Source organism: Stenella coeruleoalba (genome assembly GCF_951394435.1).
Source record: "Stenella coeruleoalba genome assembly, chromosome: 11".
NCBI classification, from domain to species: Eukaryota; Metazoa; Chordata; class Mammalia; order Artiodactyla; family Delphinidae; genus Stenella; species Stenella coeruleoalba.
In genome coordinates, this window is record NC_137157.1 from 20,728,145 (window position 1) to 20,755,404 (window position 27,260).

A 27,260-nucleotide genomic window follows, 5' to 3' on the forward strand; every position below is an offset into this window, starting at 1 on the left:
ACAATGACATCGACAGGGAAAAAAAAAAAAATTCAATACCACTTTTCAGCCAGGCTGCGTGCTATGTACTTTATTATCTCACTTAGTTTTTACTCTAACCTTGAAAAGGAGGTGCAGTAAGAAGTAGTAATTTGCCCCCAAAAGCTATTAAGTTGTAAAGATGTAATACCAACCCATGCCCTTAACTGGTCTTTAAAATCACACATCCAAGCAGTCAAAAACACAGGCTGTTAGAAATAAGACAATTTACCAATTTTCACTGGACTTAACAATAGTCCAGGACTTCACACCAGGACAAAAGTCATTACATAACCTAAAAACCAAATGACTTCTAAAATAGTCTAATAAATAGAGGCCCAATTTATTTACTTGCTGTTTGTCACAGGAGTTCATAAATTCATGTGGAAGTAGTTATGACTATGAAATAACTCATTTTTCATAACTGAAAGTCCATAATTTTTAATAAATTTTTTGTTAGAGGACAGGTAAGAGCATAAGAAGTCACAAAAGAAGAAACATAAAGAGGCATTCAGGTCATCAAAGTCTGTCTTTAAAGAATATTAAAGACGTGGGGAAGAAAAAAGTGAAGAAAGTGGATATAAGGATACAGATAAAAATATAGATATATCTCAAGTACACTAAAAACCACACTATTTTATATGACTAGAAAAGGAAGAAAATACTGCATTAGGTACAGAAGTTCTCTCATCTGTGAAATGGGTATATTTTGTTTTATTCTTTATTTTTTCTATGTTTTTCACAATATGCAAAATATTTTAAAGTTATTTAAAAATTCAGATTGTGGCAGTAGAGGATATTAAGTTTTTAAAATTAAGGATTCAAGACTTAAAGACTACAGATGTTAAACCATTAAGGAACTAATTTAATAAAACTTTTTCCAAATTAATACAATTCTTAACCTATATGAGTCAATCTAAATTGCAAGATACAACATTCTATTCATAGTAAACATTAAGATCGCATTTAGAATCCTTAAAATATAAGGCATTTTTCTTCCTCTGCTCTAGAAGAAATACAAAATTTATTTATTTTATGAAATATAAGACGTATTTCATAAAGTCCAAAAAAGTGTATTTTATGAAAATATACTTTCATAAGATAAAAGGGTCTGGAATTTCCGGCAGTAAGTCATTCACTAAAGTCTAAGATGACGAAGTAGGGGATGCTGTAAAACAAGGACTACTGTACACTTTCCTAAATGGAGAGTGATCACTGGACAAGGATATTTTCAAATGAATCCGTCAAGGTGACAATCTTCACCCTTAGCACGTTCTGCCCAAGTGAAAGAGCCTGAATAACTTCAATATACAAGGAGTTGTGTGTCTACTTTGGACTTCTGATATTTAATTAATCATTGTTAATCCTGTAGTGTTGGTGTGACTTCTAAAAGTTGAGAATTGGACTTCTTCCTATGGTCACGGATGTCTCTGACTTTGAGTCAAAACACAAAGCTCTGAAAAAACTAGGCAAGTGGGTGAAGGTGTCATGGCTTCAAACTGAAGGGTCTCAGTAATTGACATGCAACTAAGTGCAATCCCAAGAAAAGGAAACAAATAAGTTACATTATAGAGGGAAGCTAAAAAGATTTCCTAAAGATGTGGAGAACCTACTGAACAATTTCTAAAAATGAAAAATAGCAACAAAATTCATGTGATCTCCAAATTTACCTTTAGCTTTTCTCACACTTGATTGACAGGAGTGAGTAAATTCAAATCTTAATTGTGATTTGTAGTATGAGTAAAACTGAAAGTAGTTTCGATAAAGAGTAACCCTGATAACAGCACTTGCATTCAATAAAACGTCTTCAGCTGAGCAAACATCTTAAAAATTCACTTTAGATTTGTACCTGGCGTACATGGATTTTAGCTAAATGCTTATATACAAAAGGGACCAAAAAAAGCTTCAAATATGAATTTCTTAGTTACCAAATATGTCGATTCCTCTCCCATCCCAACCATCTCTTGTCTATAGAAATCCCTTTCTACTTTTTTTTTTGTTTTTTTTTCGGTACACGGGCCGCTCACTGTTGTGGCCCCTCCCGTTGGGGAGCACAGGCTCCAGACGCGCAGGCTCAGCGGCCATGGCTCACGGGCCCAGCCGCTCCACAGCATGTGGGATCTTCCCGGACCGGGGCACGAACCTGTGTCCCCTGCATCGGCAGGCGGACTCTCAACCACTGCACCACTAGGGAAGCCCCCCTTTCTACTTTTAAGGCCCCTCCTAAATGCTCTGTGCTTCAAGCATTTCTTGATTCTAACAAGTAAATACCCTTTTTCACCCACTGAACCCATATCTGTATCTATATTTTATCTTTTTTAAGTACATGTTTTCCATCAAAATTACCTAGCACCGTGTAGACACAGACAAATGTGAGTTCCTAGTCCTCCCTGCCTAGATTTCTTCCTCATCTCTAGCACTTTTGACTAGATTGTAAGTTGATGCAGGCCTGGCACCAAACTGCATCCACCTTTTTGTCTCCTACAGAACCTAGGACAAGGCCTTGAACATATTAGTGTCTCGGTTAAAGCTCTTTTACGGCAATTTCACATTACTAGCAACAGCAGTGGATACTGACTAAGAAAATGTCCCAGCTTTCCTTTCGTCCACAACTTTAACACATCTTGATAGGTTATCTATAGATCAGGGGTGCCCAACCCCTGGGCCGAGGACGGGTACCTCGGAGATGAGTGGAGGGGGAGCGAGAGAAGCTTCATCTGCCACTCTCCACTGCTCGCGTTACTCCCTGAACCAACCACCAGACCCCGGCCCGTGGAAAAGTTGTCTTTCACGAAACTGGTCCCTGGTGCCAAAAAGGTTGGGGACCGCTGCTATAGATGACTATGAAAGTCATATTCTAAATCATACATTTGCTCTTCCCTTCCCTTCTTTTTAAAATTTGTCAAATAATAAAGAAAACCTTCAAGTACCAAAGAGCTTATAACGAAAATCAGCAGTGGACAACTCTACCCCTTCTTCAACCCCAATCCTATATCCTCAGTCCAACCACTTTTAAGAGTTTCTGTTTTTACTTCCTTTAGATCTCTCTATATGTGTATCCCATTGTTTCTTGATCAATTTTATACAGTTGACCCTTGAACAACTCGGGTTTGAACTGCATAGGTGCACTTATACAGGACTATTTTTCAAGAGTAAATAGTACAGTACTTAAGAGTGCACGTGGTTGAATCCGCTGATGGGAAGGAACCACTGACTGGGAGAGCCAACTATATATTATATGCAGATTAACCGCCTCCCCCCATTGTTTAAGGATCAAATATCTGTTACATAGTTTTCTGCTATGATACAAGACAATATAACTTACTATTACTGCCACTCCCCCTTGCCCCCCACTCACCCATCAAATCATTATTATTGATATAATTTTTCTATTATATTGCCTTAGTATAGTAGCTTTAAATAAATTACTTAAAATTCAATTTTTTTGTTCAATCAAATACAGATGATCTTATATTTGCAAGTTAACACAAAATGATATAAAAAGCATATTTTGACACTACACTGACCTGGATTCAAATTCCATTTTTCTGTGTTCCTAAGCCATTAAATAATGAACCTCATTTTCCTCATTTATAAAATGAAGGGACAATTTTTTGAGCGCTTTTAAAAATTATCAATTATTTACACATATGTAAATAATTTGGTTCATAGTGTTAAGCCATCATGATCCACTAAAAATTTTAAGTGATATATTCCTTCTCTGCAAAATGAGGGCCAATTCCAGGTTTAGGACCTATACTAAATAAAAACAATTTAGTAACAAAAAAAATCCTGTAGTTTGAATTTGGAATAGTTACTCCACATTGAAACAAGTAAAGGAAAGTGTGACAAATCAAATCTTAACTTCCCCATGAAACACAAAAGATGGAGGACCCTGTAAAGTAAGCTTAAGGGGACAAATGGTATTTTCCATGACTACCTCATAATAAATGATGCTCTATCTAAGCTTCTGTCTACATTCAATTTATATTCTGCAAATAAAATTGGTAGTTCCTGTCCAGAGAGGTATATTTAATACAAATTCTCAAATGCAGCATTTTTTACAGAATAGAGAGCAGTGATATTTCAACACTTGATATAAATATCTAAAATGAACCCTCACATGTAATATTTTTGGACTTAATAGGCTGCAAAGACACCATTTTTGAAACTGGGAGTGTGTTTTCAATTCCCCATGAATGAATTCAGTGTTCCTAAGACAGTGTTAAGATGGAGAATGATATTAAGAAGGGAGGGAGGTATAGTCTGTCTTCTTTTCAGACTTTCCCTATATCAGCCAGTGTCCACAATAAATCTTCTAGGAAGGAAGCGGGGAAATGAACCCAATTCTTCTGGAGGATCTGACATTGGAAACCCTAGATTTACTTGTGGGATATTTCACTGGTTCTGGAAAAACTTTCCATCTGTGTTTCTTAACTTCATTTATAGTGCTTACCAAACTCTATTTAGTGTACCATAAGCTAAAAAACCTTCACAACAGAAGATGCTTCATACGTGCTACTGTAAAAAGACACACAAATCCCACTCTTTCATATTAGTGTTGCTTAACTATAAATCTAGTGATTTGCAAGAGCATTCTTTTACAGAAGAAAGCTCAGCTTTGTATTAGCAGGAATACACAGATTGATTCACCCACACCCATCACTATCAAAGCTAAAGACATTTCTTCAAATGATTAACACTGAGTAGTTCTAAGGACCCAATTCTGGACTGGGTCCTTACTGGAGAACCATATTTAGCTAACAGCGGGTGAATGTTTCTCAGGTCTAAAATGGAAATAATAATCCCACTGCTTCAGCCAGTAATGGCTGACCTTCAACAAAATTACTTCTATGTTTCCCAGGATTGGCAAGATAGTGATCTCCTAAATTATACAGAATGCCTGCATTAAGAGTTCCAAAGAGGGCCTGGAAACCGGAGCTGCAAAGCCTTAAATGGCAGGAAGGATCTGTGTGGGAGTGTAGGCAGGGCTCCATGGGGGTCTTCCAATCTCCTAGATGCTGAGTTCTGTTGCTATGACAACGGTGACTCTTGCCGAGGAAGGGAAGAGAGAAACTCAGGATTAGGAGGGGTTACGGAGTAGAAACCATGATACTTTCAGCATCACTATAATGTTGTTTACTCTTTTAACTTGCACAGTAAATCTTCAGAAGGGCCTAAGATGAATGCATGAAAGAGAATGACCTTGCAAAACGACAAGCCTCTTGAGAGCCAGGGCTCTGTCCATCTGGTGCATCGGCCTCTTATCTCTAACTCAGGGAATTAAGTCAGTAGAGCAGAAGCTTACTATTAACCGTCTATCTACCACGATGAAGAACTTAGTTTAGGTTTAGGGCTCAGGCCACTAGTTATAGTCATATGATCTTGAGTTAGTATTTATTTAAATCTCTCCAAGCTTCTTAAATATAAAGTTATTTGAAGTAGACTTGGGCAGAAGATGCAGTTCTGAATTCCATTAAAACACAACACTCTTTCCAGAAATAGTTGTCTCTGTGGATGCCTTTTCTGTAGCTTTTCTTTACTCACTTTGTACATTCAAATGGTTGTGAAAAGATTCTTCAGAAAATTCTCTCTAAATGCACTACATAGGTCAAAATATGTGCATATGTCCCTCAGCAAAGGGGAAAAAGTGAACATTTCTAAGGGAAGAATTTGGTATGTATTTTTGGAAAACTCCATTTTGTTACTCAGCAAATGATAGCAAGGCGCACAGATCCCAATGCCCACATTTCAAGGCTCAAAACAGCTTCTTTTCCTAAGCGCCCCTCTATTTACTAAACTCACATCACACATTTTACAAAACACCCACTTAAAGAGGAAGAGATTCAAATGAAGGATGATTAGCGTTATTTCTAAACCATAGTTTAGAAAGATACCACATTCACCTTCAAGGCAATGAGAAATAAAACAGAGGCCCAAAGTAGCTCTTATACTTTTTCTCCCACATATTCTCAAAGCCATGTGGAAGATCTTATCTTCCAGCCACACCAAAAATCCATTTCACAAATAGAAAAGTAAATATATATTTTCATCCAAGCTTCAGATTCATTCAAGAAGAGTAGCCAGATTCCTCAGGTTCAATAAAGAAGTTTCAGGGCACAATTCTCAGTAAAATGTCTGTTCCCGGATAAGGTGATGAGAAAACACTAAATTTCACACTCAACTATTTTCACCCTCAAGGAAAAAAAACTGGCTCAGTGGGAAAAAACACTCGTAAGAAACTAAAGACATGGGTTTTAGCTAGGGTCCATCAATGACTAATTTTGTACTTTTCGTCAAGCAATTTCATTTCCTGAGGCACAGTAAAGCAGGGCTAATTCTGCCTCACAGACCACTGTGAGAACTCAGTGAGATGCAGGAGAAATATTTGTGGAAGCCCTCTGGAGACAATGGAGCATCATCTAACATAAGGTGGTGGTCCCATGATTATTATTGTGGTCAAGATTAGCCATATGTTTACTTTTTTCCCCTAAAGAATGAGCTGAATCTTGACTCTCATCTTGGCAGAACTAGAAACAAGTCAGCCAACACACAGGTCTTTCTTTGCTGTCTTTCTTTTTTCAAATCTCTGCTTAATTGCTCCCTTTCTCTCCTTTTCCCCACAGCCTCTGGTACTTACGTTAAACAGAATGTGAAAGGTACTTGCTGAGTTAATTCTGTTTCCCTAATTTGAGATCAGGCCTTGACATAATACTGGAATTTGAAAAAGGGAAGATGAAAAAACAAAGGTCTAATGCAGAGTAGAACAAAAATGATGCTACAAAGTGGAGCATCACTGATATAGAAAGAAATAACTGGTTACGGTGACTATGTTTTCAGTGGAATCTAACTGGTCCCTTCCTCAATATAGTCTTCTTATGCTACGGGTTGAACTATTACAGGGCTTTAAATTTTCCAAAGGTCTGGTACACAAACTTGCTAGAAATACTGCTACCAAGTTGTCTGAAGAAGGTAATGAGAGGATCAAACCACCAGAGTTGGAATCCTGCCTCCGCCACTTACTGGCTGCGTGTTTTGGGGCAAGTTACTTAAGCCTTCTCTGTGCCTTAGTTTCCCCAACCATAAAATAAGGCTGACAGCATGAGGATATTATGGAATTAAATGAAATAATGAATGCAAATAGCTTAACAGTTTTTGAGGTTGGGAATACAGTAGAGTATTTAAGGGGGGCTGTAATTATATTATTGTCAAACATTTAGTACCGTCTGTATACAGATAGCATAAGACGACAGTATACAGATGACATGTATACATGTTGTTCTAGCTCACTGGAAACAACAAAATCCTAAAGTTTCTCTCCTGTGAAATCAACTTGTCCCAGCATTTAAATACATATCTATATAAGGGAAAAATAATCATGCATAAAAGGGGAAAGGGAGATAAAAGGAATTGTGTTAGAAATTACTTGGGAAAATAATGAAATATATCAGCAAAACATCATTTTACCAACTCCAGAAGAGAATAAAGGACAAATTCTGTGACTAATGGCATTTCCCTAGGACTATACGATGGGCCTATCATATAAAGGAAAAGCAATAGAAGAAATATTTTAGATTTCACAAAGCTTCTAATTCTATTTTGTGTGGCACAGTCATTAAACTGGGATAATGTGACCCATACTCACTAAGCTTTACACTTTCAAATTCAAAAATTCGCGATCAGTGCTTCAGTTGACTCTGTTCTTGACCCTTAAATGACAGTTCCAAGCCTGGTGCTATTTAATACTTTTATTATTGGCCTATAAAGTGGAACGATATTCATTAATTACGAGCGGCTAAAAGATAAGGTCAAAATGAAATCAGTACACAAGAGAAACATCTGAAACAATCAGAAGGAAAGAGAAATCATACAAATACAAGATGAAGGTGAACAGCTCCTGCGTCAGTGCAGCATAAAGGGAAACCGTCTTAATTGTTAACCTGGCTCAAGTTAACTGGGAAACTGCTTCAAGGACCGAGTGAGAAATGCTTCTGGGACATAAGTACTTTCAGGCTTGTGAATTCTGTCTAGGATGATGGTGACAACAAAAATGATCCTTTGCTCCTGTCGCCTTACTGTGCAAGGATCATATAGAGCATTTTACATGAATGAATTTACCTGGCATAACAATGCCACATAGGGTTGCCAGATATAACACAAAAATATAGGGCGCTCAGGTAATTTGAATTTCAAATAAACTAATACATTTTTATCATAAGTCTGCCTCATGCAATTCATGGGACATTCTTACACCAAAAGGTATTTGTTGTTTATCTGAAATTTAACCAAGTCCTGTGTTTCATCTGGCAACCCTAACACTGTGAGACAGTATTGCTCATTTTGCTGATGAGGAAAAAGATTCAGAGAAATTAAGTCATTTGCCCAAGTCTGCACAGCTATTAGGGAACGTATGTGGGTTTAAAACATCTAACAACAAAGCTTGCACTGCTCACCACTATAATGCACTATTATTACGCTCTTTCCTATATCTGAATGGCCACCCCTCCATCTTCCTGTTAATGTCTTAGCTGACCTTCAAAGTCCAATCTGTAGAATCCTTCTTATATCTTTTCCCTAGTAATAATGTTTCCATAATTTTATTTATATCTCTATTCTAGCCCTTAATACAATGAATTCTATTATAGCAGGTTAAGTAGTGGATATTCTTCCATATACATTTCCCTTTTCTAACATCACCTCTATTTCCTTTTGGGGAAATGTCTTTCCCTTACTGTGTGCAGCCTGGGTGGGAGGAGTAATCAAGGCGTCCTATCCTCCTATTATCAAAGCTGAAGAGGGAGGCCTCCTCTGTCCTATCCTTTTATCTCTCATCACTCACTGCCCAACCAAGGGAAAGGCACATGGCTGATAGAATCTCTTCCAGGTCTTCAAAAACGGAGCCAAATGATGCAAAAACCAAGAAAAATGGTAAGGGTTCATTTATTCCAGAAAGTCAAATAGTCCTTCTCTTGGTATCTGTTCCTTTTCCAAGGCCAGTTCTCCAGCCTTTCCATCCATATCCTTCAAATTTAAATTCCTTCTTTGCTTGGATTAAATAATTGCTTTCAGTTATTTATAACCAAAGAGCCCTGACTCATGGTCTTTCTGGACATGACTGTGAGCTCCCCAAGGTCCATGTGCAATAGAGTTCTACACCATTCCAGCCCCAATGAAGTACCCTCCAAATAAATATTTGTTAGGACATAGTAGGCACTCAGAAGTGTTTGTAAACGCAAAGGGGAATAAATGAACTGAAATTGTTCAGGGCTGATGGCACAGAAGATCTACACGATTTTCTTGTTCTTTCTTTTCGACCAGTCTGAGTGGGCTTTTAGAAAGTGCTTTGGGAATCGAGATTATTAACTTTGTAAAAAGTAGATGGATGATTTAATAGGCCTCACTATGACTAAAATGCACACGCTGCTTCTAAGATCTATGATTCACTGCAAATAAGAAACTCGGTTTGAGAGCTCTTCTATAATCTCCCAACAGAGAATGATGATGCATTAGTAAAAGTACACTAAAAATAAATGGATGGAATTGAAGTCACATCTATCTTAATAACGTGTTTTAAATACATATATTTTCAAAAACAGGTTTCTAATCATAATTTGTTTAATATGATTTTTCTTAACGATAATTATGTGCTAAAGAATTGGTTTTATTTATATTTTCAACCAATAGCCAATGCAAGCAGGGTTCAAGAATCGATGATAAAATTATGATAGATAAATGTAGTGATGCGTGTTTTAAGGTAAGAGCAGTGACAAGATATGCTGACATCACACCATTAGGAAATATCTTAACATTTCTTCAAACGTTTATTACATTAGTATCAGTAGAGGATGTCAAAGACTGACTCTTCTCTGACTGGGTCAAACACAAACAGAATATTCTGTACAATTCTGGGCACTGTATTTCCAAAGATGCAGTCATGAAATAAGACTTTTTCTAAGAGTGGAGTGGGTAGGATGGTAAAGAAGGTGAAAACCATGCTGTTTGAAGGAAGCATCGAAGGAACTAGAAAATGTTTCAGTTGGCAAATAGCTCAAGATGAGTTTTTGAACAACTAAAAGATCAGCATTGAAAGAAGAATAGATTTACCCTGCATAGCTTCAGAATGCAAACCTATACCCAGTGAGTGCAATAGATTTCGACAAACAGCAAATAATCAGCCTTTGATAAGGCTTCCAAGTTCTGACCAGTTGGATCAGAAAGGCTTTTGGGAGGAGGGGGGATTTGGGATACACTTTGAGGAATGAGAAGGGCTTGAGAGAGATGCATTGAGGTAGGGGCATTCCAAAAAGAGCGAGGAACTTGAATAATAGCAGAGAACTGGAAGAGTAAAAGCCTACTTGAGAAATAGTGCAGAGCTGTGGAGAAAGTAGAACAAGGCAGGTTACCTAGTATAAAAGATGCCAGGAAAAACAGGGAGAGGTGAAACTGTAGAGATTTCAAAAACTGGGCTCACTGGGCCTTCCAGAATTCTCTTCCCATCAGCCTTTTCTCAGATTGGCCCCTTCATCTTCTTGCTTTCATGAAAGCCTGGCTCTTCCCAGAGGTCACAGCTTCCCCGTGGCTCTTTCCTATGGTACTATTTTTGTCCCACAGCCCTGACACCAAAGGATCTGGAGCATGGGGGGTGGGGGGGCGGGTGTCTTCCTTGAGTCCTCATGCCACCTTCAGACCATTGTTCTTCCTCCTTCCCTAAACTCTCCCAGCCTTGAATCTCAGGTTGTTTTATTATTATCACCTTCTCTCCGTGTCATCACTGCACCCACCTGCTGCTTCCAGATCATGCTTCCTCATTTCCTGATGAGGTTACCTCCTGGCTTATGTCACTCTCCCAAAACTATTCAATTCAATTTCAATATCTATGTAGATGATCCTTCCCAAACCCTGGCCTCTCATTCTGAGAATACTTTCCTCCACTGACCTTGCCCTCCATCCTCACTAACTTCATACCCTAACCTCAACCTCATCATTACTAATAACAGCAACGCCCTTCTTAGTATCAGTGCCCTGCATTCTACTCTTTCACTACCATCTCTTTTCAGCTCTTCTTCCCCTGTCCTAACCTCAGTACGCTTTAATCCCCTCTTGAACCTCCAACCAAGTGATCCTATCAACTTTCCACTGAAACTCACTCCCTCCTCCGGATGTCTTCACTTCCCTGTGTATTAAGCTTAAAACACATGATCGACTGTTATCATTCTCTCTAGTGCACCTTTGATTCCCTCTCTCTCCCTCTTTTCCTAATTCCTTGGTAAAATCAAAACTCTGACTAAATATAACTCTATATATTGATATATTCTTTGTTTTCATTCACGTAGCTAAACAAGGTCAAAGAAAAACACACAACCATGGTAACTAGTCCTAGTTTAATTTCATGACCATGAACCTCAAACAGCCATTTAATGTGGGCCGGCAACCACATTCCACCGTTTACACCATCCTACCATCCTCTCAAACAATCTTACTCCCTTCTCGTTCTCAGTTATGACCTTCCTTACCACATTACAGATAAAACTGAAACAGCAGCAAAAGAACTTCTCAGACCCTCCTCACATTGCCAACATCTACACACTCTCCCTTCCCATCTGTTATCACAGATAAACTGCTCATGATTCTGTTGTGCACACGGCTCTCATTTCTCTCACCAATCCTCACATCATGAATTCTTCCCTCTCCCCAACGCCACTTATCTGCTGGAGATTTGCTCTTTTGCAAAGAAACTCTCTTGACCTCGCTTCTCCCCCGGCGGCTGGCCTAGTTCTTCGCTACCCTTCACAGCAAAACTACTTTTAAAAAGTTGTCTATATTCTCAGTATCCAATTCATATGCTTCCATTCTGTCTGAGACACACTTTAATCAGAGTTTCATCCCCACCACTTCACCAAAGCTGTCCTTCTCAAAATCACCATCGATCTCCACTTTACTAAAATCAACGGCCAATTCTTATTTCTCATCTTACTTGACTTTTAGCAACATTTAACCTAGATAATCACTCCTCTCCTTGTGATAAACTTTCTTTACTTAACTTCCAAGATGTGTAATTTCTGGCTTCTCTCCACCCTTGCTGGCCATTCCTTCTCGGCCTTCTTTGCTTGTGTTTTGCTTTTCATGTTCTGACCTTTACTATTGGGGAGTGCCAGATTTCAGCCCTTAATCCTCTCCCCCTTCTCCATCTGGTCATCTCAGATGACTTGTCAACAACAGTCGATTTTATATCTCCTTCCCAGACCAATCTCTCAAACTCTAAATATGTTTATCCCACCACCCACGTGATCTCTCCAGTTGCCCACAGACTTCCGATCCTGACCCCACTTCTGCCCTCAAATCCACTAAGTCCGCTTTGCCTTCAGCCTTCTCCATCTCAGTTGATACCAAACACATTTACTCAAGTCCAAAACCATATAGTCATACTTAGCTCTCCTTTCTCTCTTATCCCACATCTAATCCATTGAAACTCTGTGGCCCAACTTTATTTTATTTTTAAATTTTTATTGGAGTATAGTTGCTTTACAATGTTGTGTTAGTTTTTACTGTGCAGCAAAGTGAATCAGCTATACGTATACATATATCCCCTCTTTTTTGGATTTCCTTCCCATTTAGGTCACCACAGAGCACTGAGTAGAGTTCCCTGTGCTGTACAGTAGGTTCTCCTTAGTTATCTATTTTTACATAATATCAATATTGTATATATGTCAATCCCCGTCTCCCAATTCATCCCACTCCCCCCTTGGTATCCAAATGTTTGTTCTCTACATCTGTATCTTTATTTCTGCTTTGCAAATAAGATCATCTATACCATTTTTTTAGATTCCACATATATGTGTTAATATACAATGTTTTTTTTCTCTTTCTGACTTACTTCACTCTGTATGATAGTGTCTAGGTCCATCCACATCTCTACAAATGACCCAGTTTTGTTCCTTTTTATGGCTGAGTAATATTCCATTACATATATATGTACCACATCTTCTTTATCCATTCATCTGTCGATGGACATTTAGGTTGCTTCCATGTCCTGGCTATTGTAAATAGTGCTTGCGTGCATGTGCCTTTTTGAATTATGGTTTTCTCTGGGTATATGCCCAGTAGTAGAATTACTAGTCATATAGTAGTTCTATTTTTAGTTTTTTAAGGAACCTTCATACTGTTTTCCATAGTGGTTGTATCAAGTTACATTCCCACCAACAGTGCAAGAGGGTTCCCTTTTCTCCACACCCTCTCCAGCATTTACTGTTCGTAGAGTTTTTGATGAAGGCCATTCTGACTGGTGTGAGGTGACACCTCATTGTAGTTTTGATTTGCAGTTCTCTAATAATTAGTGATGTTTAACACTTTTCATGTGCCTTTTTCTACCTCTAGTAAGAGCTACCATCATGTCTCAACTTGATTATTATGGTGGCCTCCTACCTGACCTTCCTCCTTTCACCCTCTACCCCTATAGTCTATCCTCAAATAACAGCTAAAGTGATCCTGTTAAAAAATAAGTCAGATCATGGGATTCTTCTGCTCAAAACCCCTTAAAAGCTCCCATTTCATACAGGCCTCAAAGTCCTTACATGGCCTGCAAGGCCCTGCCCTATCTGGTCCCTCTGACCTCACTGAGCTGATGTTTCCTTCTCACTCCAAGCTCAGGGGTCTCCGTGCTTTTCCTCAAACTGCCAGACTCATTCCTGTCGTAGGGCCTGTCAACTGGCTATCCCTCTGCTGGGATGAACTTGCTCATCTCAGCGGCCCTCTCAGCTCCTTCTAGCCCTTGATCACACATCTTCTCCACAATGTGGCCTACATGCTGACCACCTTATTTAAAATTGCAACATGCAACCCTACCACCTGATTTCACCTACTTTTTCTCTTATCCATAATATTTATCTTCTTCCTAATCACTATTTATTATGTTTATATATTACCTATCTCCCCCACATAATATGTTAACTCTTCAGGGGCAGGGATCTTTGTTTCATTCACTGATGTATTCCAAGTACTTGAAGAATGCTTGGAAACCAAATTGGCCCTCAATAAATATTTGCTGAAAGGCAGGTAGAGCAATTAGAATGTGATTGTAGTTTGTCAATTATACCCTAATAAACCTAGAAAAAAATTTAAGGAACTCTATAATAATAGTCTGAAAAACAGCTAATGAAGGGTCAGTTCAGTCCTACCCTACAAATTATTTAATGGAGGTACAAGATAAATATCCCAGAATCCATGCCTTTAAAGACCTTATGGTGGAGAGACAGACGATTTCAAAATATTAAAAGATTATGGAGCAAAACCAGGGTATCCTAGAGCAAGCAGCATGAGCAAACGTTGAGAGATATGACATAGCATCACGTGTCTGGAGAGCTGAAAGCAAGTCAGTCTGATCAGACGGCATGGTCTAGTTGATGTGCCAACTTGGCTGGACTAGAGTCCCCAGTTACTCGGTGAACACAGATGCTGCTGTGAAGGTGTTTTACAAGTCCATAATTGGTTACTTTAAATAAGGGAGATTATCCTAGACAAGAGAGTTGGGGTGCTGATTCAATCAGCCGAAAGGTCTTAAAACCAGAGCTAAGGCTGCCCTGAAGAAGAAATTCCACCTGTAGACAGCGACCTCCACTGTGCCCAAGAGTACCAGCCTGCCCTTCCTAACAGCCTGCCCTATGGATTTCAGACTGGCCTAGACAGCCCTCACAATCATGTAAGTCAATTCTTTTTAATAATCTCTAGTACAAATCTTCTACTTTGCTTTTCTGGTTGAACCCCAGCTGACACATTAGAGTATAAAGTTTAAGGCAGAGTATAAAGTTTATAAAGTTTAAGGCAGAAGGGGGCAAAAAAAGGATGAGAAGCACTAGGGCCAGATCATGATGGGCATTTGTTTTTAACTTGCTAAGAGGTTTGGCCTTTGCTCTAGAATGAGTAGGACAAGCAAGATGAGTGGCATGATCAGGGGTGGAAATGAATCATTCTGTATTTGGTGTAAAGGATACACTATGACAGCAGGCAAGAGGATGAGAGAGATGCTGGAGGTTGGGGAACTGTTAAGAGTTACCTGTGAGAGACGTGAGATGAGAACCAAGAAAGAAGGCCACCATGGAAGTCAGAGAAGTGCTTTGGGAAGAAGTCGTGGTCCATTCTGGTCGGGTGCATCAGAAGAGTCTGCTACTCACCACATTATGATAAAAGGGGGTCACCAAGGGCCTCAAGAACCTCCATGATGGAGAGGAGGAGGCAGAAGCCCGACGGTGTTGGGTTGAAGAGTGGCTGGGAAGGCAGAGAGTAGAGCCAAGCCAAGCAGATGACTCTCTCAGAAGTCTGGCTCAGAAGGGAGAGGAGAAGTGGCGGAAGAGAGAAAAGGATGCGGTGTCAAATGAAGATGATTAGAACGAGAGAAGCTTTAGCCTTCTTCACAGAATGAGGGGAAAGGGCAAGGTCCAAGAGAGGAAAAGGGTGGCCAAGGATACAGGTGAAAGCTTGGTCAAGGACAGTGGGAAGACCCTCATCTTTTGAAAACCAGAGGAAAAGGGTGAAGGATGGGAGTAAACAGAGATATACGTGGAGATGCAGGGTAAGGGACCTGCAGTCATTCAGGCCCAGTGGCTTGTGGGTTTCTCCATGAGGTTAGGAAACAAGGTTATCAGCTGAGAGAAAGAAGAATGACATGGCTAGAGAAGGAAGCTTGACTTTAGTTGAGGTTGGGTGGCCACCTGCAAGGACATTACACAGAGAAATCAGGATTGGGTGAGACTTATACTAAGTGACTTCAGAATTTCCTCACAATTTGATGTTCCTGTGAGTCAGAAAGACAGTGTTCACTTGTTTTTCCTCAGCACCCAAAACAATGCCTGGCATATAGTATGCACTCAACACCTTTGTTGAATGAACGAATGAATACTTAAATGAGCCTCTCACCCAAATACTTTTAGTTGTAATTACCAGCTTTGATATACACTCATTTTAACATTTTCAAGAGATCACAGATGCTTCTCAGAGCCTTGAAACTTCATATGACTTTAGTTTTCTCCCTTCACCTGAGGAGGAAATACAGGCAAGTCAAGCCACATAACTGAGGCTTCAAAGCGGACATTTTCAGCTTGACTTTTTCCCCGAGCTGTCTTAGAGCAAATTATCAAGAAACTGGCCAAATCTCTTTATTATTTTATTACACAATAAGCTTTTTTGAACCGAGCAAGTTTATTCACTGAAATTTTTCATTTAGATTCTCCCACTGTAAGTAGAATGTTGCCTTAACCTTTTCTGACACAACAAGCTCTCTTCCCTCCTATTGGTCTTGGTGACATTTACCACTGACTGAAGTGAAGAGAGAGAGAGAGAAAAAAAACCAAGACTCTTTTTAAAAAGCAAGCTTTCTATTTTATGTTTGGTAGTGGGAAGCAGCCGCATAGCACAGGGAGATCAGCTCTGTGGTTTGTGACCACCTAGAGGGGTGGGATAGGGAGGGTGGGAGGGAGGGAGATGCGAGAGGGAAGAGATATGAGAACATATGTATATGTATAACTGATTCACTTTGTTATAAAGCAGAAACTAACACACCATTGTAAAGCAATTATACTCCAATAGAGATGTTAAAAAAAAAAAAGCAAGCTTAACTGGAAGCATGGAAGAGTTAGATAATAAAAATATAATGCAGGCTGTGTCAGCCTGCTGCTAACACAGGTCCCTGTTGACCCTTCCCCATGTATTACCTGCGTGGAAGACTTTGGTTTTCCCATTAGTGATTCCAGAAGACCTTGCCTCCATTTTTATTGACCTTCTGCCTGGTGGGAGTGAGGAATGCCTGACCACGGGCAGGCGACGTGACCCTGGGTGGCTTGCCACACTTCGCCGTTGGTGGATTTGCAAACGCTTTTCAGCCCCATGAATAGATAAACTTAAACCTGGAATAAAAAACAGCACAATTATATTGAAGAAGTCAGTGCAGAATGGCTAAAACGCCAAATTATTTTCTGGCATAAGATCCAGAGAGCATTAAGTAACTTTGTTTCAAATTCTTAAGGGATGCTAGTAATATAAGAACTGTGATACCAATTGATTTTCACATTATATTATTTCCTGAACATTGTTTCATTCAAAAGTGGACAGCCTCAGTTATTGTGACAAGAGTTTTATAAACAGATCCAATAAAGTTAAATACTAAAATTCTTCCAAAGTCCTGGAAAATATGCACATAATTGGCACGCTGTTGTCAGTGGCATGAGGATTAGAAACTGTTGTGATATCTGGCATTTCAATAAACATCGAAGAATCCTTTTCCACAGTATTCATGTATGGGCCAGAGTTAAAGACTGAACTCAGATGTACACCTCTGATAACCTTAAAATTATGTATTTTTTTAGAGCTATTTTATCTGGGAAAATTTCAACCATACTAAAAGTGAAAAGAATAGTACAATGGACTCGATGTACCTACCACCCAGCTTCACTAAATAAAGATCTTCCCCAAAAGCTGAAAAAAAAACTTTCCCATATTCACCTATTCCACTCCCTTTGCTGTCAGTTTGCTTTTTAGGTGCCAGAGTAGTTTAAAGCAAATCCCAGACTTCAGGTCAATTTCATCAGAAACAATATTGATTGTATTAACTTATATCGATTACATACATATGGATTACATCTGCGGATACATACAAACTATATTTTAAAATTCTGAGCTCAAAAGCTAAAAACACTCATAACACCGCTGGAGGTTGATAAAATACCAATTCATTATTAAGAAAATGATAAATAAAAGGAAAGAAGAAAGCATTTATCCTGCCTTTCCTTTACTAACCACACTTAAGCCAAATAGTTGATAAGACAAAGTTCTTCACTACAGAAGAATTCCAGTTAATAAACTACTGATGGAAAAGAGAATTAGAAAATCATTTTAGAAGCCTCAAGTGAAATATGAAAGGTTATATGATTTTTCCAAAGAAGCACTGTGAGGACAGAGCTGCAATTCAAATTCATGGTGGACTGAATCCAGATTTGCTCTTTAAAAAAAAGCCAAGGAAAGGTGTTAGCCTTATTTGATGCCAGCCAGACAAGGGGACTTGTTAAGGAATCATGCCATCTGATGCAGGAAAGCTAACCTTCACCAAATCACAAAATTTTTTCATTAAAAGGAAAATCTCTATGAGTCTGTTTCTGTTTTGCTATATACATCCCTTTGTATTATTTTTTAGAGGGGTTACCAGCTGGGGGAAGGAAGTGGGGAGGGGAATGTTAGGGGTATGGGATTAAGAGATACAAACTACTATGTGTAAAATAGATAAGAACAAGAATGTATTGTAGAGCACAGGGAATTATAGCCATTATCTGGTAATATCTTTTGATAGAGTATAAGTTAAAAACACTGAATCACTTATGCTGTACACCTGAAACTAATATTGTAAATCAACTATACTTCAGTAAAAAAAAAAAAAAGAGGAAAATCTCTTGAAACTTGAAGGTAGAAATTTAGCATTGGAAGTTACCTTAGCAGTTAGCTAATTCATCTGGTACCTTACGCAGATGAGGAAACTGAGCAATGGCAGGGTAAAACAATCGGTTTACATATTATCAGTACTGGAAGGCCTCAGTGAGAAGTCTACTACAAACCCAGAAATGAAGGAAATTAAAAACCTGCTCAGAGGTAAATTATAAATCAGCAATCATGGGTCATGTCAGAGGTATGAAGAGTTACTTTAAATTTTCCCAAGGTTGGGGTGGGGCAGGATGTGACCTGGGCCAGTTCGTAAGTTCTAAGGAATTTTAAGAAAGGATGATTCAAATCAGAATGAGGTTTGGTCAGCCAAGGAAAAGACAATAACAATACAAACAACAACAATAAACAAAACATGTAAGAGACAAACCTGGGCAGTGCCCGTCCAGGCAACAGCCGCAAAGTTCAAAATTTCCAAATGCATAGCCAGACGGCACTGACATGCAATTTTTCTCTCCTTTATCCACTTAACTGCCTTCACTCTGACAACGCTCACCAGACAACCTTAGGATTAGGATGTGGCTCCCAGGGCAGGGAGAGAGAAATCACACGAGTATTCCCACCTCTCCGGCAGAGAGGGTTCTCGGTGTGGATTAACAAACTGGCACCGTGGGTTTCCACACATCCACCTCCTCAAAAATTACTTAGTATACTCTGCCCCCATGATGCGGTTTCTAAGCCCACAAGCTGTGAGCCTGAGACTTGTTCTTGGGAGGTTCACCCTGGTAAGACCTGCCGTGCTAGGTGGCCCCTTGGGAGACAGCCTGGCAGCCTTCCCCTCACACTGCATGCCCTACTCTGATGCTCAGCTGCCTGAGCAAGTAGAAGCCTTACTCATAGGTTTCTCTCTAGGGGCAGGACTAGAACTACAGCATCAGCCTGGAATTGTTCCACTCTGCTGTGCTCGTTACTACCATTCTATGCTCCACATTTCCAGAAAGGTGACTTCAGAACACGAGAATTCCCTAGTGGTCCAGTGGTTAGGATTCAGCGCTTTCACTGCAGTGGCCCAGGTTCAATCCCTGGTCAGGGACCTAATATCCTGCAAGCTTCGAGGTGCAGTCAAAAAAAAAAAAAAAAAAAGGCTCCAGAAGAATGCACACAGATTTTCAGGTGACAGATGAAGGGGCTGGGAGGGGCACTTGAAGTCAACATCAGATCGTACATGCAGTCTCAGTCTGTATATGTGAAATAGACCGCTCTCCCAAAACAAATTCTTTATTTTTAATTTTTTGAATTATTTTTTTATACAGCAAGTTCTTATTAGTTATTTATTTTATACATATTGGTGTATATATCTCAAAGCCAATCCCTCAATTCATCCCACCACCACCCGCACCCCCCGACTTTCCCCGCCTTGGTGTCCATACATTCGTTCTCTACATCAGTGTCTCTATTTCTGCCTTGCAAACTAGTTCATCTGTACCAAAAATTCTAGATTCCACATATATGCATTAATATACGATATATGTTTTCTCCTTCTGACTTACTTCACTCTGTATGACACTCTCTATGTCCATCCAAATCTCTATAAATGACCCAATTTCATTCTTTTTATGACTGAGTAATATTCCACTGTATATATGTACCACCTCTTCTTTATCCATTTGTCTGTCAAGGGGCATTTAGGTTGATTCCATGACCTGGCTATTGTAAATAGTGCTGCAATGAACATTGGGGTGCATGTGCCTTTTTGAATTATGGTTTTCTCTGGGTATGTGCCCAGTAGTGGGATTGCTGGGTCATATAATAATTCTATTTTTAGTTTTTTAAGGAACCTCCATACTGTTCTCCATAGTAGCTGTATCAATTTACATTCCTACCAACAGTGCAAGAGGGTTCCCTTTTCTTCACACCCTCTCCAGCATTTGTTGTTTGTAGATTTTCTGCTGATGTCCATTCTAACTGGTCTGAGGTGATAACTCACTGTAGATTTGATTTTCATTTCTCTAATAATTAGTGATGTTGAGCAGCTTTTCATGTGTTTCTTGGCCATCTGTATGTCTTCTTTGGAGAAATGTCTATTTAGGTCTCTGCCCATTTTTTGATTGGGTTGTTTTTTTTTTTAATATTGAGCTGCATGAGTTGTTTATATATTTGGGAGATTAACCCTTTGTCCATTGATTTGTTTGCAAATATTTTCTCCCATTCTGAGGGTTGTCTTTTCGTCTTCTTTATAGCTTTCTTTGCTGCACAAAAACTTTTAATTAGGTTAAATTTTCATTAGGTCCTGTTTGTTTGTTTCTGTTTTTATTTCCATTACTCTAGGAGGTGGGTCAAAAAGATCTTGCTGTGATTTATGTCAAAGAGTGTTCTTCCTATGTTTTCCTCTAAGAGTTTTACAGTGTCCAGTCTTACATTTTGGTCTTTAATCCATTTTGATTTTATTTTGGTGTATGGTGTTAGGGAGTGTTCTAATTTCATTCTTTTACATGTAACTGTCCAGTTTTCCGAGCACCACTTATTGAAGAGACTGTCTTTTCTCCATTGTATATCCTTGCCTCCTTTGTCATAGATTAGCTGACCATAGATGTGTGGGTTTACCTCTGGGCTTTCTATCCTGTTCCACTGATCTATATTTCTGTTTTTGTGCCAGTACCATATTGTCTTGATTACTGTAGCTTTGTAGTATAGTCTGAAGTCAGAGAGTCTGATTCCTCCAGCCCTGCTTTTTCCCTCAAGATTGCTTTGGCTATTCAGGGCCTTTTGTGTCTACATACAAATTTTAAGATTTTTTGTTCTACTTCTGTAAAAAACGTCATTGGTAATTGGATAGGGATTGCACTGAAACTGTAGATTGCTTTGGGTAGTACAGTAATTTTCACAATACTGATTCTTCCAATCCAAGAACATGGTATATTTTTCCATCTCTTTGTGTCATCTTTGATTTCTTTCATCAGTGTCTTGAAGTTTTCTGAGTAGAGGGCTTTTACCTCCTTAGGTAGGTTTATTCCTAGGTATTTTTTTTTTATTCCAATGGTGAATGGGATTATTTCTTTAATTTCTCTTTCTGACCTTTCATTGTTAGTGTATAGGAATGCAACAGATTTCTGTGCATTAATTTTGTATCCTGCAACATTACCAAATTCACTGATTAGCTCTAGTAGTTCTCTGGTGGCATATTTAGGATTGCCTACATATAGTATCATGTCATCTGAAAAGAGTGACAGTTTTACTTCTTTTCAATTTGTATTCCTTTTATTTCTTTTTCTTCTCTGATTTCCATGGCTAAGACTTCCAAAACTATGCTAGATAATAGTGGCAAGAGTGTACATCCTTGTCTTGTGCCTGACCTTAGAGGAAATGGTTTCAGTTTTTCACCATTGAGAATGATGTCTGCTGTGGGTTTGTCATATATGGCTTTTATTATGTTGAGGTAGATTCCCTCTATGCCCACTTTCTGGAGAGTTTGTATCATAAATGGTGTTGAATTTTGTCAAAAGCTTTTTCTGCATCTACTGAGATTATCATATGGCTTTTATTCTTCAGTTTGTTAATATGGTGTATCACACTGATTGATTTGCGTATACTGAAGAATCCTTGCATCCCTCAGATAAATCCCACTTGATCATGGTGTATGATCCTTTCACTGTGTTGTTGGATTCTGTTTGCTAGTATTTTGTTGAGGATTTTTGCATCTATATTCATCAGTGATATTAGTCTGTAATTTTCTTTTTTTGTAGTATCTTTGTCTGGTTTTGGTATCAAGGTGATGATGGCCTTGTAGAATGAGTTTGGGAGTGTTCCTTCCTCTGCAATTTTTTGGAGGAGTTTGAGAAGGATGGGTGTTAGCTCTTCGCTGAATGTTTGATAGAATTCACCTGTGAAGCCACCTGATCGTGGACTTTTGTTTGTTGGAAGATTTTTCATCACAGCTTCAATTTCATTACTTGTGATTGGTCTGTTCATATTTTCTATTTCTTCCTGGTTCAGTCTTGGAGGTTATACCTTTCTAAGAAGTTGTCCATTTATTCCAGGTTATCCTTTTATTGGCATAGAGTTGCTTGTAGTAGTCTCTTAGGATGCTTTGTGTTTCTGCGGTGTCCACTGTAACTTCTCCTTTTTGATTTCTAATTTTATTGATTTGAGTCCTCTCCCTGTCTTTCCTGATGAGTCTGGCTAGTGGTTTATAAATTTCGTTTATCTTCTCAAAGAACAAGCTTTTAGTTTTATTGATCTTTGATACTGTCTTCTTTGTTTCTATTTCATTTATTTCTGCTCTGATCTTTATGATTTCTTTCCTTCTACTAACTTTGCGTTTTCTTTGTTGTTCTTTCTCTAGTTGCTTTTGGTATAAGGTTAGGTTGTTTCAGATTTTTCTTGTGTCTTGAGGTAGGATTGTATTGCTATAAACTTCCCTCTTAGAACTGCTTTCGCGGCATCCCATAGGTTTTGGAACGTCATGTGTTCATTGTCATTTGTCTCTAAGCATTTTTTGATCTCCTCTTTGATTTCTTCAGTGATCTCTTGGTTATTTAGTAATGTATTGTTTAGCTTCCATGTGTTTGTGTTTTTTACATTGATTTTCCCTGTAATTTATTTATAATCTCATAGCATTGTGGTAAGAAAAGATGCTTGATATGATTTCAATAATATTAAATTTACTGAGGCTTGATGTGTGACCCAAGGTGTGATCTATCCTGGAGAATGTTCCGTGTGCACCTGAGAGTGTAATCTGCTCTTTTTGGATGGAATGTCCTATAAATATCAATTAAATCTATCTGGTCTATTGTGTCATTTAAAGCTTGTGTTTCCTTATTTATTTTCATTTTGAATGATCTATCCATTGGTGTATGTGAGGTGTTAAAATCCCCCACTATTATTGTTTTACTGTTGATTTCCTCTTTTAGAGCTGTTAGCAGTTGCCTTATGTACTGAGGTGCTCCTATGTTGGGTGCATACATATTTATAATTGTGATATCTTCTTCTTTGATTGATCCCTTGATCATTATGTAGTGTCCTTCCCTGACTCTTGTAACATACTTCATTTTAAAGTCTATTTCATCTGATATGAGTATTGCTACTCCAGCTTTCTTTTGATTTCCATTTGCATGGAATATCTTTTTCCATCCCCTCACTTTCAGTCTGTATGTGTCCCTATGTCTGAAGTGGGTCTCTGATAGACAGCATATATATGGGTCTTGTTTTTATATCCATTCAGCCAGTCTGTGTCTTTTGGTTGGAGCATTTAATCAATTCACATTTAAGGTAATTATCGATATGTATGTTCCTATTGCCATTTTCTTAATTGTTTTGGGTTTGTTTTTGTAGGTCCTTTTCTTCTCTTGTGTTTCCCACTTAGAGAACTTCCTTTAGCATTTGTTGTAGAGCTGGTTTGGTGGTGCTGAATTCTCTTAAGTTTTCGCTTGTCTGTAAAGCTTTTGATTTCTCCATCGAATCTGAATGAGATTCTTGCTGGGTAGAGTAATCTTGGTTGTAGGTTCTTCCCTTTCATCACTTTAAATATACTGTGCCACTCCCTTCTGGCTTGCAGAGTTTCTGCTGAGAAATCAGCTGTTAACCTTATGGGAGTTCCCTTGTATGTTATTTGTGGTTTTTCTCTTGTTGCTTTCAATAATTTTTCTTTGCCTTTAATTTTTGTCAATTTGATTACCATGGGTCTTGGAGTGTTTCTCCTTGGGTTTATCCTGCCTGGGACTCTCTGTGCTTCCTGCACTTGGGTGGCTATCTCCTTTCCCATGTTAGGGAAGTTTTCGACTATAATCTCTTCACATATTTTCTCGGGTCATTTCTCTCTCTCTTCTCCTTCTGGGACCCCTAAAATTCGAGTGTTGGTGCATTTGATTTTGTCCCAGAGGTCTCTTTGGTTGTCTTCAGTTCTTTTTTCATTCTTTTCTCTTTATTCTGTCCATGGCAGTGAATTCCACCATTCTGTCTTCCAGGTCACTTATCCATTCTTCTGCTTCAGTTATTCTGCTACTGATTCCTTCTAGTATATTTTTGATTTAGTTATTGTATTGTTCAACTCTGTTTGTTTGTTCTTTAATTCTTGTAGGTGTTTGTTCTTTAATACTTCTAGGCGTTTGTTAAACATTCCTTGCATCCTCTTGATCTTTGCCTCCATTCTTTTTCTGAGGTCCTGGATCATCTTCTCTATCATTATTCTGAATTCTTTTTCTGGAAGGTTGCCTATCTCCCCTTCATTTAGTTGTTTTTCTCGGTTTTTCTCTTGTTCCTTCATCTGGTACATAGTCCTCTGCCTTTTTATTTTGTCTTTCTTTCTTTGAATGTGGTTTTTGTTCCACAGGCTGCAGGATTGTAGTTCTTCTTGCTTCTGCTGTCTGCCCTCTGGTGGATGAGGTTATCTAAGAGGCTTGTGCAAGCTTCCTGATGGGAGGGACTGGTGGTGGTCAGAGCTGGGTGTTGCTCTGGTGGGCAGAGCTCAGTAAAACTTTATTCTACTTGTCTGCTGTTGGCTGCGGCTGGGTTCCCTCCCTGTTGGTTGTTTGGTCTGAGGTGACCCAGCACTGGAGGCTACAGGCTCTTTGGTGGGGCTAATGGTGGACTCTGGGGGGGGGGGCTCATGCCAAGGAGTACTTCCCAGAACTTTTGCTGCCAGTGTCCTTGTCTCCACAGTGAGCCACAATTGCCCCCTGCCTCTGCAGGAGACCCTCCAACACTGGCAGGTAGGTCTGATTCAGTCTCCTATGGGGTCAACTGATCCTTCCCCCTGGGTCCCAATGTGCACACTACTTTGTGTGTGCTGTCCAAGAGTAGAGTCTCAGTTTCCCCGAGTCCTATCAAAGTCCTGCAGTCAAACCCCGCTAGTCTTCAGTCTGATTCTCTGGGAATTCCTCCTCCCATTGCCAGACCCCCAGGTTGGGAAGCCTGATGTGGGGCTCAGAACCTTCACTCCAGTGGATGGACTTCTGTGGTATAATTGTTCTCCAGTTTGTGAGTCACTCACCCAGCAGTTATGGGATTTGATTTATTGTGATTATGCCCCTCCTACCATGTCACTGTGGTTTCTCCTTTGTCTTTGCAGGTGGGGTACCTTTTTTGGTGAGTTCCAGTGTCTTCCTGTCAATGATTATTCAGCAGTTAGTTGTGATTCCGGTGCTCTCGCAAGGGAGAGTGAGCACATGTCCTTCTACTCTGCCATCTTGAACCAATCTCCCCCGAAAACCATTCCTTCTTGTTCCTTTTGCTAAGGATTATTGGGTTGAAGGGACCAGGACTGTGACTCAGCATGGAACTTCTAGCTCTTATATAAATAACTACCCTCAAGGAGCACAAAATGACAGATAAGAAGAAAATTTACACAGTGGAAATAAAGGCCACAGGTACTTGAAACTGTTGAACTGCTTGTTAAAAAATCTAATAATGTAGATCATGGGGAAAATGTCAAAAATAAAAAAGAATTCACAAGCATTACCAGGAGAGGATGGATATGAGGAAGATGGGCCTGTTATAGGGGAATTTGGGCAAAACCCCTGATATCTGAGCAAACCCATCTGGGTCCTCCAAGAATTAAGAATTCTCAGAGGTACAGATGAAGAGCCTGGGCCATCAGAGGTCTCCTCATACAGAGGCTAAGTCAACAAGGGAGAGACGTGTACACAAATAGTTAGTACACAAGACAGCAAATATACTCCAGCCTTACGAAAAGCTAACATTTACAGGAGATTCAGCAGTCACCTCTTCAGAAAGGAATTGTCAGTCAACAAATTGCATCAACATGGGAATAAAGATGCAGACCTACTAGAGAATGGACTTGAGGATATGGGGAGGGGGAAGGGTAAGCTGGGACAAAGTGAGAGAGTGGCATGGACATATATACACTATCAAATGTAAAATAGATAGCTAGTGGGAAGCAGCCACATAGCACAGAGAGATCAGCTCGGTGCTTTGTGACCACCTAGAGGGGTGGGATAGGGAGGGTGGGAGGGAGGGAGACGCAGAGGGAAGAGATATGGGGATATATGTATATGTATAACTGATTCACTTTGCTATAAAGTAGAAACTAACACACCATTGTAAAGTAATTATACTCCAATAAAGATGTTAAAAAAAAACAAAAAAAAAATAATAAATTGCGGGACTTCCCTGGTGGTGCAGTGGTTAAGAATCTGCCTGCCAATGCAGGGAACACGGGTTCAGGCCCTGGTCTGGGAAGATCCCACATGCCGCAGAGCCCGTGCCAACAACTACTGAGCCTGCGCTCTGGAGCCCACGAGCCACAACTACTGAGCCCGCCTGCCACAACTACTGCAGACCACGCACCTAGAGCCCAAGCTCTGCAACAAGAGAAGCCACCGCAATGAGAAGCCCACTCACGGCAAGGAAGAGTAGCCTCCACTTGCTGTAACTAGAGAAAGTCTGCGCAGCAACGAAGACCCAATACAACCAAAAATAAATAAATTTATTAAAAAATAATAATAATAGTAATAAATTGCATCATCCAATTTGTTACCTCTGGAAAAAAATGTAGACACTATTCAATGCCAGGTACCACGCTCAATATTGATCATTAATGCCTCATCACAACCCTAAAAGACAGAAATCATTTCTACATTTTACAGATGGGAAACCTGAGGGTCAAGAGGTAAAGTTACTCACCCAAGGCCACACAAGTGAGCAACAAATTTTAACTCTAATCTTTTCCGTAGCGTGTAGCCTGATGAGTTAGATACCAATACATAGGTGAATTGTTTGAAGTCTGTAGTGGTTCTAAATAATTTAACAAGGCAGGGTTGGAAGGTAGAGTATGCTGACACTCCTTTGAGCCAAACTCTTGTAAAACC

At 39.3% G+C, this 27,260-nt stretch overlaps 1 protein-coding gene across 1 annotated transcript in view; it reads right to left on the bottom strand.

Moving 5' to 3' along the window:
- ANO4 (anoctamin 4) overlaps positions 1 to 27,260 on the bottom strand; it is a 482,060-nt gene that overhangs the window by 216,470 nt on the left and 238,330 nt on the right. Inside the window, exon 8 of the mRNA XM_079935996.1 lies at positions 16,722 to 16,913. Within this exon, the coding sequence (XP_079792122.1) occupies positions 16,722 to 16,913 (192 nt within the window). The remainder of the gene's footprint in view (positions 1 to 16,721; positions 16,914 to 27,260) is intronic.